This window comes from Podarcis cretensis (assembly GCF_951804945.1).
Source record: "Podarcis cretensis genome assembly, chromosome: 18".
Lineage (NCBI taxonomy): Eukaryota > Metazoa > Chordata > Lepidosauria > Squamata > Lacertidae > Podarcis > Podarcis cretensis.
This window is the reverse complement of record NC_137188.1, coordinates 9,150,308-9,165,575: the sequence shown is the minus strand read 5'-3', so window position 1 is coordinate 9,165,575 and position 15,268 is coordinate 9,150,308. Positions and strand designations below refer to the sequence as shown.

Genomic DNA, 15,268 nt, shown 5'->3' with positions numbered 1-15,268 from the left:
GACCTTTGTTGGCAAGGTGATGTCTCTACTTCTCAAGATGCTGTCTAGGCCTGTCATTGCCCTTCTCCCAAGAAGCAGGCGTCTTTTAATTTCGTGGCTGCTGTCACCATCTGCAGTGATCATGGAGCCCAAGAAAGTAAAATCTCTCACTGCCTCCATTTCTTCCCATTCTATTTGCCAGGAGGTGATGGGACCAGTGGCCATCATCTTCGTTTTTTTGATGTTGAGCTTCAGACCATATTTTGCGCTCGTGTGTATATATAATTTTCTGTTTTACAATTTAAAATACTCCACCTGAGCTCCTCCCCTCTATTCAACAGGCTCCGCCTCTTGGACCACCAGCTTCCATCCTGGCCCCTTGGGCTCAGAGCCTCCGAAACCCCACAATTCTTGGAGGGCGTCTAAATGCTGCCTGTCTTGGCGGGTTGAGCAAGGCTAGGTTTCCCCAGAGCGAACTTTCCTTTCTGCTAGTATTTCCTCTCCTGCCTCCCGCTCCCCCCCCCACAAAGAGGGAAGTTGAGCTTCTCCTTTTCCCCTCCCCACAAGCGATGTCAAGAGTCCCGAGGCAGAAGGCAGACGTCCGAGATCTCTGCAAGAAACAGGTAGGGCTGGGGTGTTTTGGGGGTTGGTTGAGGGGCGCTAAGCACAGAATTGAGGGTCTCTCTGCCCTGGAGGGAGGTGGGGGGGGTCAGTGCTGAAACTGTCAACATGTGAGCTGTTGAGTCAGGCCATTTGGGTCAGTGTTGTCGGCACGGACCGGCAACTGCTCTCCCGGGTTTCCCAGCTTGGCGGTGGTGGATGGGCACCGCCAGCCAGGACCTAGAGGTGTCAGGATTCGAACCCAGGACTTCCCACGTGCAAAGGATGAGCTGTGATCCTTCCCGGGAAGGCGTCCCAAGGCCCTAGTCCTCATGAACCCGAATAACCACAGAATCATAGAATCGTACTCCAGTTTGCTGTAGGGCAGGAATCTCAGCTTAAAGCATCCGTGGCAGACGGCCGCCCGACCTCTGCCTAAAAACCTCCAAGGAAGTAGAGTCTACCACCTGAGTCGGAATCTCCTCTCTCGTGACTTGAAGTCGTGGGTTCGAGTCCTGCCCTCCAAAGCAGAGGAAAACAAGCTTGCTCCCTCTTCCATGTGACAGCCCTTGAGATATTTGAAAAGGGCTTTCATATCTCCTCTTTCCCGAGAGAAACTTACCCAGCTCCTTCAACCGTTCCTCATCAGGCTTGGTTTCCAGACCCTCCTCTGCATGCTTTCCTGCTTGTCCGTACCCTTCTTAAAATGGGGCACCCAGAACTGGACACAGTTTTCCAGGTGTGGTCTGACCAATGCGGAACAGAGCGGGACTTTTATTTCCCGCTGGTGCAAATGGAGGGCTCTGCCTTATCAGTCTTGTCCACACTGATCGGTAGCAACTCTCCTGGGTTTCCGCAGCGCCTGGGATGGGCATGGCCTGGAGAGGGTTTCAAGGGCCAGGGAGAGCAGTTGGGGGGCCAAATCCACCTCCTGCCGCCTTAAGAGTATGAGATGCACCTTCCTGAATCAGGTCCTCATCGCAGTTAGCAAATGTCATGCTCTCCTGTCATCGCTAGACGCATCTCCCATTGGCCCAGCTAAGGAAACGGCTCCAGCTAAGGAAAAGACACTAAGGCAAACAAGAGGGAAGAGGGTGTTGAAAGAAAGCAGCTGATCGGCAAGCAATCAGGAGGGAGATAAGGGACGTGATAAAGGAGGCTGCCTGGGAGCGGGGAGGTAAAGACAGCGAACTTGCAAGGAGAGGAGACAGGAAGACTAAAGCAATGAGGAGAGAAGTTAGAAGAAAAGGAGGAGCAAAAAACTGCTCCAGCTAAGGAAAAGACACTAAGGCAAACAAGAGGGAAGGGGGTGTTGAAAGAAAGCAGCTGATCGGCAAGTGATCGGGAAGGAGATAAGGGAGGCTAGCGATAAAGGAGGCTGCCTGGGAGGGGGGAGCTAAAAGCCCATGGATCCTCAGGATTTTTGCATTGGGTCACCCCAAATTCACCATCAGATCACATAGCATGTCCATGGCTACAGCCTGCACCAAAAAAAAACCACACACCCACTGTTGCGTGGGGCCACAATGGTGCAAAAACGCGGTTACAAAGCACAGACCCACATGGATCCTCAGGGTTTTTGCATTGGGCTACCCCAAACACCGGGATGTGGGTGGCGCTGCGGGTAAAACCTCAGCGCCTAGGACTTGCCGATCAGAAGGTCGGCGGTTCGAATCCCCGCGACGGGGTGAGCTCCCGTTGCTCGGTCCCAGCGCCTGCCAACCTAGCAGTTCGAAAGCTCCCCCGGGTGCAAGTAGATAAATAGGGACCGCTTACTAGTGGGAAGGTAAACGGCGTTTCCGTGCACTGCACTGGCTCACCAGATGCAGCTTGTCATGCTGGCCACGTGACCCGGAAGTGTCTGCGGACAGCGCTGGCCCCTGGCCTCTTAAGTGAGATGGGTGCACAACCCTAGAGTTGGACACGACTGGCCCGTACGGGCAGGGGTACCTTTACCTTTACTTTTACCCCAAACACACCGTCAAATCACGTCCGTGGTCACAGCATGAACCACAAAAATCATACATCCGCTGCTTCGTTCAGAATATTTGTTTTCCTTCTTATGGTCAGGTGCGTCTTATGGAGCGAAAAATACGGTATCTGTCTAGATGACTCTTGTAGTCACTTTCAGCGCCACAATTCCATGATACGCAGCTAAGATGTGTGACTGACAAACTGGAACGTGTCCAGAGGAGGGCAACCAAAATGGTCAAAGGCCTGGAAACGATGCCTTATGAGGAACGGCTAAGGGAGCTGGGCATGTTTAGCCTGGAGAAGAGGAGGTTAAGGGGTGATATGATAGCCATGTTCAAATATATAAAAGGATGTCACATAGAGGAGGGAGAAAGGTTGTTTTCTGCTGCTCCAGAGAAGCGGACACAGAGCAATGGTTCCAAACTACAAGAAAGACGATTCCACCTAAACATTAGGAAGAACTTCCTGACAGTAAGAGCTGTTTGACAGTGGAATTTGCTGCCAAGGAGTGTGGTGGAGTCTCCTTCTTTGGAGGTCTTTAAGCAGAGGCTTGACAACCATATGTCAGGAGTGCTCTGATGGTGTTTCCTGCTTGGCAGGGGGTTGGACTCGATGGCCCTTGTGGTCTCTTCCAACTCTATGATTCTATGATTCCATTATTCTATGATTCTAAGCGGGAAATGACCCAAATTGGCTCCACGCTTGGGCCTGATCAGGGAATGATGGGAAGGGGTCTTCACTGCCAACGGGACCCCCTGCCAACCTTTCCTTCCCCACATTCACCGCAGCCCCCTCCCACTTTCCAAATTGTTTCTTCACAGGATGTGGAGACTCCTGGCGACCGTCGTCTTCTGCCTCCTCGCCCGGCCCGCGTACCCCAAGTGCCCACTGCCCAACCAAACCCACCCCGCGGAGAATCTGGCCCGGTTCTTCCGGGACTCTGTGGATACGCTGGCACTCGCCGGCTGCAGAATCCCTGAAATCCCTGACGACGCCACTTTGGGGCCCCGGGTGGAAGAGCTGGACTTGTCCAGGAACGACCTCCGAAGCTTGCCGGACGGTTTCCTGAGCCGCGCAGCCAACGTGAGAAAGCTCCGCCTGTCGGACATCGGCCTGAGGGAGCTGGCTCCCCAGTTCTTCGCCAATGCGTCCGGGCTGCAGGAGCTGTGGCTGGAGAAAAACACCCTCCACTGGGTGCCAACCGGGGCATTCCATGGCTGCCTGGAGAAACTCGCCGTGGACTGCCAGTGCCCCGTTGCCTGGAGTGTCCTGTCCTACTGCCAAAACTGCTCCGCCGACACCGACTGCCAGTGCTTCACCTCGGAAGGCCAGGCCAGAAATGTGAGCGACTTCCACGCCCAGCAGTGCCAAGGCATGCCCGCTTCACTCTATGCCGCCATCGTGGTGCCCATTGTAGCTGTGGTCATCCTCGCTGGACTCACTTATTTCCTGATCCGGAGGAAGGGAGCGGCTGCCATCAGCCACAACAAGAGGGACTCCTCTGCATCCGAGGGGGTCCACGGGCAGCCGCGGTACATCAGCCACGCTGGCCCGCAGGGCGAAGGGGGCCACGGCTGCCACGCCAACTACGAAAACATCGACCACGGGGCCGGAACCAGGCAAGGCAAGCGGCGGGCCAGCAAGCCGTCGACAAGCAGGTAAGATTTTTCTTTTAAAAAATGGTTTCCTTTTTGCCTTCTTGGTTCCTGAAAACCTTAAGGAAGAATGGGGTTTTTTTATATATATATACTCGCCAGAGTGGTGCATGCTCTAGTTATCTCTCGCTTGGACTACTGCAATGCACTCTATGTGGGGCTACCTTTGAAGGTGACCCGGAAACGACAACTAATCCAGAATGTGGCAGCTAGACTGGTGACTGGGAGCGGCCGCTGAGACCATATACCACCAGCCTTGAAAGACCTACATTGGCTCCCAGTACACTTCTGAGCACAATTCAAAGTGTTGGTGCTGACCTTGAAAGCCCTAAACGGCCTCAGCCCTGTATATCTGAAGGAGCGTCTCCACCCCCATCATTCTGCCCGGACACTGAGGTCCAGCTCCAAGGGCCTTCTGGCAGTTCCCTCTCTGCGAGAAGCAAAGCTACAGGGAACCAGGCAGAGGGCCTTCTCGGTGGTGGCACCCGCCCTGTGGAACGCCCTCCCACCAGATGTCAAAGAGAAAAATAACTACCAGACTTTTAGAAGACATCTGAAGGCAGCCCTGTTTAGGGAAGCTTTTAATGTTTAATATGTTATTGTATTTTAGTGTTTTGTTGGAAGTCACCCAGAGTGGCTGGGGAAACCCAGCCAGATGGGCGGGGTATAAATAATAAATTATTTATTTATTCATTCATTTATTTATTTATTTAGGAGACCACTGCTGATGAAAAACATGTTGGGATAATTGACTTTGTGTGAAGCTGCATAGAATGGCACGTAGTCAAAAATCCCAACTTGTTTACTTTAAGTAACCAAGTTACTAATAGCAGCGCCTTGTTCCTGCTTCGTCCGTCATGCCTGCAACTGATTGTTTTCTGGAACTCTGCTTATGCTCTGCTAAGGTCTGGCTAAGGTCCTGCAACAGGTCAAATTTGCAGAACACCAATAAAACATTAGCAGGATTTTAACATTTCTTGTACAGTGGTACCTCGGGATGCAAATGGGATCCGTTCCGGAGCCCCGTTCGCTTCCTGAACAGAACGTAAGATGCAACAGCACGTCTGCGCACGCGTGGGTCGCGTTTTGCCGCTTCCGCGCATGCGTGTGACGTCATTTTGACAATCTGCGCATGCGCGAGCGGCGAAACCTGGAAGTAACGCACTCCGTTACTTCCTGGTCGCCACGGAGCGCAACTCAAAAACACTTATCCTGAAGCGTATTTATCCCAAGGTATGACTGTAATGTAACAACCACTTTGGATAATACGGACAGGTACAAAACATAGATTATGAAATAATATGCAGTTGAAAAGACCCGAGGAAGGGTCTCGAGATTTAGAGAAATCTCTCTATACAGATGCGCATCTGGTATTGTTATAAATTATTATTTGAAAAACCGAATGAAAGCGATTTCAAAAAATAAGTTAATTTATTGCTGAATGTTTCAATTTTGCAAACATCACATAAAAACAGAAAACAGATGGCGATGGAGGGCTTAATGGCAAATTCAAGATATTTTTAAAACTTTTTTAAAAAAAGCATTCTCGCAGCATTTTTAATATGAGTCTAGAAGGGGAAGAAATGGAGGCAGTGAGAGATTTTACTTTCTTAGGCTCCATGATCACTGCAGATGGTGACATCAGCCACAAAATTAAAAGACGCCTGCTTCTTGGGAGAAAAGCAATGACAAACCTAGACAGCACCTTAAAAAGCAGAGACATCACCTTGCCAACAAAGGTCCGTATACTGTAGTTAAAGTTATGGTTTTCCCAGTAGTGATGTATGGAAGTGAGAGCTGGACCATAAAGAAGGCTGATCGCCGGAGAATGGATGCTTTTGAATTCTGGTGCTGGAGGAGACTCTTGAGAGTCCCATGGACTGCAAGAAGATCAAACCGATCCATTCTGAAGGAAATCAGCCCTGAGTGCTCACTGGAAGGACAGATCGTGAAGCTGAGTCTCCAAGACTTTGGCCACCTCATGAGAAGACTCCCTGGAAAAGACCCTGATGTTGGGAAAGATGGAGGGCCCAAGGAGAAGGGGACGACAGAAGATGAGATGGTGGGACAGTGTTCTCGAAGCCACGAAAATGAGTTTGACCAAACTGTGGGAGGTAGTGGAGGACAGGAGTGCCTGGCGTGCTCTGGTCCGTGGGGTCACGAAGGGGCGGACACGACTAAACGACTCAACAACAACAAAGTTTCCACCTGGGAGGCCCCCAAGGTCACATCCAGGGGTTCGAATCTGGGGGGGGGGCAGTGTCCTAGCGAACTGTCTCCCGCAACCTCCCTGGTTTTATCTATTTTCCTCTTGATTCACCTCCCAGGAACTTCTCCATTCCAGTCAAAACACGGCTTGCAAACTCGGCCATAGGTTCGGTTTTCCAAACTTGGGTCTCCAGCTTTTGATGGAACTACAACTCCCATCACCCCTAGCTAGCCGGACCAGTGGTCAGGGATGATGGGAACTGTAGTCAGAATACAGCTGGAGGGCCAAGTTTTGCGAGAACCTGATTTAGAAAGTGGAAGATAGGTGTCAGCAGACTTTAACTCCGAAGCAGGAAGTCCATTCTTCCTCTAAAACACTTCCCTCCAGCCCAGAGGTCAACCAAAGAGAAAAACCCAAATGCAAACTCTCTTAATATGCTGACTATCAGCAATTTCTGCTGCCTGCAGAGGAGCTGGCTTTGCAGAAGAAGCAGAGGCAGAAATGAGATTTCGCCCGAGGTTTTTAAATGAGCGGCAGGGATCTTGTTTGTGCTCCGTTTGCGGAGAAGCAGAAAGCAGCTGTCTTCTGAAAGCAAGTAGCAAAAAAAGGCAGCTGTCTTATTTGCACAGTGCGTCGCAGAGCGGCGGAACTCACCGCCACAGGAACCAGGGACGCCCGGCAACTCGGAGAGCTTTTAAAAAGGATCAGACCACATGCACGAAGGATCAAGGCTCTCCACGGTTACTAGCCACAGTTCCTCTGCTGCTGATGGCATGTGGGTCTCGTCTTTTCTTTTCCAAATTTTTAAATTCATTTTATAACACTAATAAACAACACAAACAGAAAAACAAACAATGCAAACAAATTATTGTCTTACCCTTCTTTTTTCTAAACATTGTTAAGTGAGCTTCCCCAAGCCCCCCCCCCCATCTGATTTTCGTTTTACCTTATCTTTAGCAGTTTACATATACAGTGGTACCTCGGGTTACTGACGCTTCAGGTTACAGACTCCGCTAACCCAGAAATAGTACCTCGGTTTAAGAACTTTGCTTCAGGATGAGAACAGAAATCGGGCTGCGGCGGCAGCAGGAGGCCCCATTAGCTAAAGTGGTGCTTCAGGTTAAGAACAGTTTCAGATTAAGAACAGACCTCCGGAACGAATTAAGTACTTAACCCGAGGTACCATTGTATCATAATTTTTAACCATTTTTTAACCACGCTTACTTTTACCATTAAAATCTTCACATATTATCCCTTACAAATAATACTATTTTAAAATACACTCTCTTCAAACCTTAGAGCCTATATCCGCTTCCAAAGCTATTTTAAGATTTAAATATTAACATTTTTTTCCCCTTCAAATATTCTTTAAACATCTTCAAATCATCTTCTACCATCTCTTCTCTCTGGTCTCAGAGTCTCCCGGTCAGTTCGGCAAGTTCCATATAGTCCATCGTCTTCATCTGCCATTCTTTGATAGTTGGTACATGTGGATCTTAAAAGAGCCATCTTGTTGGTGACTATGAGGACACGATTCTGAGCTGTGATGAGCCCCCTTGGGCCTCATCCAGCTCCTTAGTTTCATTTTGTTGTTGTTGTTTAGTCGTTTGTCGTGTCCGCCTCTTCATGACCCCCTGGACCAGAGCACACCAGGCACTCCTGTCTTCCACTGCCTCCTGCTGTTTGGTCAGACTCATGATTGTATCTTCGAGAATACTGTCCCACCATCTCGTCCTCTGTCGTCTCCTTCTCCTTGTGCCCTCCATCTTTCCCAACATCAGGGTCTTTTCTCATGAGGTGGCCAAAGTACGTTTCCGAGCACAATTCAAAGTGTTGGTGCTGACCTTTAAAGTCCTAAACGGCCCAGTAGACCTGAAGGAGCGTCTCCACCTCCATGGTTCAGCCCAGACACTGAGGTCCAGCGCCGAAGGCCTTCTGGCGGTTCCCTCCCTGTGAGAAGTGAGATTGCAGGGAACCAGGCAGAGGGCCTTCTCGGTGGTGGTGCCCGCCCTGCGGAATGCCCTCCCACCAGATGTCAAAGAGAAAAACAACTACCAAACTTTTAGAAGACATCTGAAGGTAGCCCTGTTTAGGGAAGCTTTTAATGTTTGATGTATTACAGTTTTTTAATATTTGTTTGAAAGCCGCCCAGAGTGGCTGGGGAAGCCCAGGCAGATGGGTGGGGTATAAATAATAAATTATTATTATTATATTATTATTAAAGTCTTGGAGCCTCAGCTTCAGGATCTGTCCTTCCAGTGAGCACTCAGGGCTGATTTCCTTCAGAATGGAGAGGTTTGATCTTCTTGCAGTCCATGGGACTCTCAAGAGTCTCCTCCAGCACCAGAATTCAAAAGCATCCATTCTTCGGCGATCAGCCTTCTTGATGGTCCAGCTCTCACTTCCATACATCACTACTGGGAAAACCATAGCTTGAACTATACGGACCTTTGTTGGCAAGGTGATGTCTCTGCTTTTTAAGATGCTGCCTAGGTTTGTCATTGCTTTTCTCCCAAGAAGCAGGTGTAACGGAGTCTCCGTGGACAGAGGCAGTCTACCTTAGAGTGACAGAGAACAAGAGTGGGAGAAGTCGGTGGCTCCCTCATCCTCATGGGGCTCCTCGTTTAGGGCATCTGTGAGGACAAGGATGCCGGATCCAGAGAGTCTCTTTTTAGATTCCCCGCTTTCAGAATTTGCACCCGAATTTTGTGATGTGAGCTCCCCAACCCACCAGCGGGCCCCCCAAAATAGCATATATTGCGGGGAGAGCAAGCAAAACACATATATCCCTGAAAATATCACGCAGCCCATTAGAGGAAATTGTGAAAACGTGTACCTGCTTGCAGAACTGTTCGTGTACAACAGTTGAATTTGGTGAATTTTCACGATGATCTTTCGTTTCTTATTTTTTGAAAATTGCAGTAGAAACTCTGAGGGATTGGGGAAATGAGAGAAATGAATAGAAAGTGAAAATGCTTATAGAGGAATATATTGGGAGGGAAAGTCAGAGATGTTGAATGGCTGTCCGTTTTGGACGGGGCTAGGAGGTCACCCAAGGCTGTGCGTTGCGTAATTTGGTGGTGTCAGAAGTGGCCTAGGGGAAATAAACTCAGTCTGGAAAAAGCAGTGGATCCGACCCCTGTCCCTGCCCCCAACAGAGCAAACCGAGGGGCGTCCATTGTGGTGGCAGAGAGCACCATATTTTTCACTCTATAAGACACACCAGACCACAAGACACACCTAGTTTTTGGAGGAGGAAAACAAGAAAAAAAAATATTCTGAACTCAGAAGCCAGAACAGCAAGAGGGATCACTTCGCAGCGAAAGCAGCAATCCCTCTTGCTGTTCTGGCTTCTGGGATAGCTGTGTGGTCTGCATTCGCTCCATAAGACGCACACACATTTCCCCTTACTTTTTAGGAGGGAAAAAGTGAATCATAGAATCATAGAGTTGGAAGAGACCACAAGGGCCATCGAGTCCAACCCCCTGCCAAGCAGGAAGTCTTATAGAGCAAAAAATACGGTAATTTTTCTCTTCCAGGGCTAGCAATTCCAATTGTTGATGAGTCACAGAGACTCTTGGATGTTGAGACAGGATCTTGCGAGCCGGGCGTTTGTGCGCACCCGTTCCAAAGGTGGCGGGAGAGTCACACGCCCATCCCAAGACAGCTCACGCTCTTAGCTAATTTCCGATGGGGCAATTTGCTCTCTCTGAGCTGACAGGAAAAGATGGGGGGGGGTTGGGTGTGTGTGCAAATCCACAGGGTGCGACGCAACCGCTTGTTCCAAGGAAACTGGGAGGGGCTGCAGCTCAGGGGAGGAATACTTGCCTGGCATGCAGAAGGCACCGGGTTCAAGCAGGTTGCCTCAAATTTCAGCAGCGACACCAAAATCAAGCCCGTTTCAGTTGCAGCACCCGCTGTGTTCCACCTGAGGCAAAGCCTCACTACTGGGAAAAGACATTCATGCTGAGACCCCCCCCTGCCCACGGACTGTCTTGCCAGAGTGGTGCATGCTCAAGTTATCTCCCGCTTTGACTACTGCAATGCGCTGTACGTGGGGCTACCTTTGAAGGTGACCCGGAAACTGCAATTAATCCAGAATGGGGCAGCCAGACTGGGGACTGGGAGTGGCTGCCGGGACCACTTAACACTGGTCCTGAGAGATCTGGATTGGCTCCCAGTACGTTTCCGAGCACAATTCAAAGTGTTGGTGCTGACCTTGAAACCCCTAAATGGCCTCGGTCCAGAATACGTGAAGGAGCGTCTCCACCTCCATCGTCCAGCCCAGACACTGACATCCAGCACCGAGAGCGTTCTGGCAGTTCCCTCATTGCGAGAAGTGAGGTTACAGGGAACCAGACAGAGGGCCTTCTCGGTAGTGGCACCCACCCTGTGGAATATCCTCCCTTCAGATGTGAAGGAAATAAGCAGCTATCCTATCTTTAAAAGACATTTGAAGGCAGCCCTGTTTAGGGAAGTTTTTAATAAACCACTGAGCCTCTTGGGCTTGCTGATCAGAAGGTCGGCGGTTTGAATCCCTGCGACGGCGTGAGCTCCTGTTGCTCGGTCCCTGCTCCTGCACAACCTTTACCTAATGCTGTATTGTTTTTAACACTCGATTGAAAGCTGCCCAGAGTGGCTGGGCTAACTCAGCCACATGGGCAGGGTATAAATAAATTATTATTATTATTATTATTATTATTATTATTATTATTATTAAATGATGAGGACCGGAATCTTGCTTTATCCTGAAGGAAATGACCAAAGTTCACTGCTTGGCACAGAGAGGGTCCCCAGTTCAGTTTCCCAGGCATTGTTTGGAAGAGGTTAAAGATAAAGGGACCCCTGACCATTAGGTCCAGTCGCAGACAACTCTGGGGTTGCGGCGCTCATCTCACTTTATTGGCCGAGGGAGCCGGCGTACAGCTTCTGGGTCATGTGGCCAGCAGGACTAAGCCGCTTCTGGCGAACCAGGGCAGCGCACGGAAACGCCGTTTACCTTCCCGCTGGAGTGGTACCTATTTATCTACTTGCACTTTGATGTGCTTTCGAACTGCTAGGTTGGCAGGAGCAGGGACCGAGCAACAGGACCTCACCCCATCACTGCGGGGATTCGAACCGCTGACCTTCTGATCGGCAAGCCCTAGGCTCTGTGGTTTAACCCACAGCGCCACCCGTGTCCCACTGGGAAGAGGTTGCCTGTCCCCCCAAACCCCAAAAACCTGGGGAGCTGCTGCCAGTCAGTGTGGACAGCTAGATAGGACAAGGTGAGCCAGTCTTTCTGATTGTGATTGTCTCGATAAGCGACAGAGTGCACTGCCAGAGTGAACTGCTGCATTGGCAACGCCGGTGACTTTCTCGGGGTGGAAGCCTGGGCCGTGTGTCTGGAGGTTCTGGGCTGCCCAGACGACAAGACCCCCCTCTCGGCCTCAAATATAGGGTCCGAAGGAAAGCAGAGCAAGACGTTTGGCACTGGCTGGGCTGCAGGAGTTGCTGGAAGGAGGCGTACAAGGTGCTGTACAACTGCCTTAGGGACTCCGCTCCAGATTTGTGTAGGACCACAGATCATAGCTGTCAACTTACAGATTTGAAAATAAGGGACCAGCAACCTCGGAAATAAGGGATCAGCAACCAAAATAAGGGATTTTCCCAGCACAGGTATGTTCAACTTCTGAGCCCCTCTGAGCCAAAGGCAGAAAGCCCAGCCAGCAGCCAAACGAAGCCTCAAGCGGTGGTTCCCACAGCGCAGCAACCCAGCAAAGGGGATGCAGCAAGGGAAACCACCGTCACCTCTCCGCTGGGAAGCGCTGAGCAAAGGCGAGTCCCCAGGCAACACGGTTGATTTGATCGGCACAAGGCATGCAAGCTCCACCCCCCAGTCGTTCTTAGACTCCTTATTGGGTGAGCAACGCAGCCAAGCAACACAGCTGGAGCCTCCCTCCTCCCTGGCCAGCAGGGAGTGAGGGAGAGGAGCTGCTTCCTTTGAAACCCGGGAAATTTAAGGGACATCATCAATAAGGGACAGCAGCGGGACACGGCGCTGGGATAAGGGAGTTTCCCGCCAAATAAGTTACGGTTGACAGCTATGCCACAGATATGCCCCCCCCCACCACAATTTGGGGAAACGCCGTCCCAAAAATGGCTGCCAACTCCTTTGCAGAACTGCAGTTTCCCATGGACCCCCTTGTCTTTCCCATGGCCCCTTCGCTTGCTCGGGAGCCAAGGGAAATTTGGGAGCCAAGGGAAGTTTGGACTCGCTTTGCAGCAAATGGCCTTGCAATTCATTTAACAACAAACAAACACTTGAAGTAGAAGAAAGGAAGGCGGTGGCTCAGGGAGGGAGGCACAAAAACAAAAAACAAAAACAAAACCCAATTCCTTTAATTTCTTCCTTTCGTCCACAGGATGAGCCCCGGAGCCCCCGATCCGGACGTCCCCCACGACGACCAGCCAGTCTATGCCAACACTCAGGATCTGTATTACAACTACAGCGGGGAACCTCCTCTGGGAAACGCTGAGGAAGACATTTATATTGTTCCTGATCAGTGAGCCACATAAACCCCACACCGGCTGGCTCCCCACCCCATTGCATCTGATGGTTTTATGGCAACTGGTGTATTCAATGCTTCTCTGGTGGAACACTGCCCCCTCCCTCAATTCCTTCCTTCCTTCCTTCCTTCCTTCCTTCCTTCCTTCCTTCCTTCCTTCCTTCCCTCCCTCCCTCCCTCCCTCCCTCCCTCCCTCCCCTCTCTCCCTCCCTCTCTCCCACCCTCCTTTCTCATCTTCCTTTTCCTTCCTTCCTTCCATCCATCCTTCCGTCCTTCCTTCCTTCCTTCCTCCTCTTCCCTTCCCTCCTTCCTTCCTTCCTTCCTTCCTTCCTTCCTTCCTTCCTTCCTTCCTCCCTCCCTCCCTCCCTCCATCCCTCCCTCCCTCCCTCTCTCCCACCCTCCTTTCTCATCTTACTTTTCCTTCCTTCCTTCCTTCCTTCCTTCCTTCCCTCCCCCTCCCTCCCTCTCTGCCTCCCTCCTTTCTCATCTTACTTTTCCTTCCTTCCTTCCTTCCTTCCTTCCTTCCTTCCTTCCTTCCTTCCCTCCCTCCCTCCCTCCCTCCCTCCCTCCCTCCCCTCCCCTCTCTCCCTCCCTCTCTCCCACCCTCCTTTCTCATCTTCCTTTTCCTTCCTTCCTTCCATCCATCCTTCTGTCCTTCCTTCCTTCCTCCTCTTCCCTTCCCTCCTTCCTTCCTTCCTTCCTTCCCTCCCCCTCCCTCCCTATCTGCCTCCCTCCTTTCTCATCTTACTTTTCCTTCCTTCCTTCCTTCCTTCCTTCCTTCCTTCCTTCCTTCCTTCCCCCTCCCTCCCTCTCTCCTTTCTCACCTTACTTTTCCTCCCTCCCTCCCTTCCCTCCCTCCCTCCCTCCCTCCCTCCCTCCCTCCCTCCCTTTCTTTCTTTCCTTCTTTCCTTCTTTCCGTCTTCCCACCTTTAAACAGAACCTTGGAATGGCAGAGTTGTAAGGGAACCCCCAGAGTTCTCTAGCCCACGCCTTGCAATGCAGGGTTCCCTGACAGTTGGCCATGCAACCTCTTTTTTTTTTAAAAAAAAAAAAAACAACCCTCCAAGAAAGGAGCCCACAACCACCAGGAAGTGCTTTCTAACGCTTAAATAAATGGGGATTCCTTCTCGAATCCGTTGCTTTGCATCCTGTGTGCTCAGTTCCCCTCTTTGGCCCGTGGGGGGCAGCCTTCCCACGCTATCATGGGACCATCTCCGACATCAGAAGTGTAGACCTCTGTAAGCGAAGTGTCACGGAATCCTCGGATTGGGACCCCGAGGGCCATCTAGCGCAACCCTGTGCGGCGCACGAAGCGCAGCTCTGCACCTGCGCATTTCATGATGCATTTGTGCTAGCGTATGGTCATCATTATTGAGGGGAAGTGCGTGGAACAGGTCTCGGTGTTTCGATTTCTGGGAATGGAGTTGAGAGAGGACCTAACCTGGGGAGAAAATAGCAAAGACCCGATGAAGAGAGCACAGCAGAGGTTATATTTTCCGGAAAAAGAATCTCTCAAAGGACCTGTTGATGGCATTTTACCATTGCACTGTGGAGAGCGTAGTAACTTATGGTCTGTGTGTGTGGTTTGGGAGCTGCACGGTCAGGGAAAAAACAAAAGACTGCGGAGAGAATAATTGGGTGCACTCTTCCCACCTTGGATCAAATCTACGCTTCCAGGTGCCATAATAAAGCTGCAGAGATAGCGCAGGACAGTGTGCACCCCGGAAATGATCTCTTTCAGCTTCTGGAAGAAGGTCCAGGGTTCTAAAGACTAGGACCAGCCGCCTGAGAAACAGTTTCTATCCAAATGCGATTTTGGTTTTAAACGCAGTGTAAGGTAGTCTCTATGGGAGTATATTTAATTATGGGGTATCAGAGTTTTTAGGGGGCTAACCAGGCTGGGATAGCAGGCTTGTTGGTTTTTGAATGTCTGGTGTAGATTTTTTCAATTCCGTTGTTCTGTATGGGACAATGACAATAAAGATTATCGTATCGTATTGTGTCGATGCTCACGAGCTCTGCAAAAGAAGCACACACACACACAAACACCACTTTCCCCCAATGATGTGTTTTTCTTGTTGTTGTTGTTTAGTCGTTTAGTCGTGTCTGACTCTTCGTGACCCCCTGGACCAGAGCACGCCAGGCACTCCTGTCTTCCACTGCCTCCCGCAGTTTGGCCAAACTCATGCTGGTAGCTTCGAGAACACTGTCCCACCATCTCGTCCTCTGTCGTCCCCTTCTCCTTGTGCCCTCCATCTTTCCCAACATCAGGGTCTTTTCCAGGGAGTCTTCTCTTCTCATGA

General features: G+C 50.6%; 1 protein-coding gene across 1 annotated transcript; it reads left to right on the top strand.

The window, feature by feature from the left end:
- The first annotated feature begins 508 nt into the window (after nt 1-508).
- On the top strand, nt 509-13,141 carry LRRC25 (leucine rich repeat containing 25). The gene is made up of 3 exons (XM_079960878.1): nt 509-602; nt 3,375-4,211; nt 12,822-13,141. Exons 2-3 carry the CDS (start codon nt 3,376-3,378, stop codon nt 12,964-12,966), a joined length of 981 nt encoding a protein of 326 aa, XP_079817004.1. The 5' UTR covers nt 509-602; nt 3,375; the 3' UTR covers nt 12,967-13,141.
- Nucleotides 13,142-15,268: the final 2,127 nt, after the last annotated feature.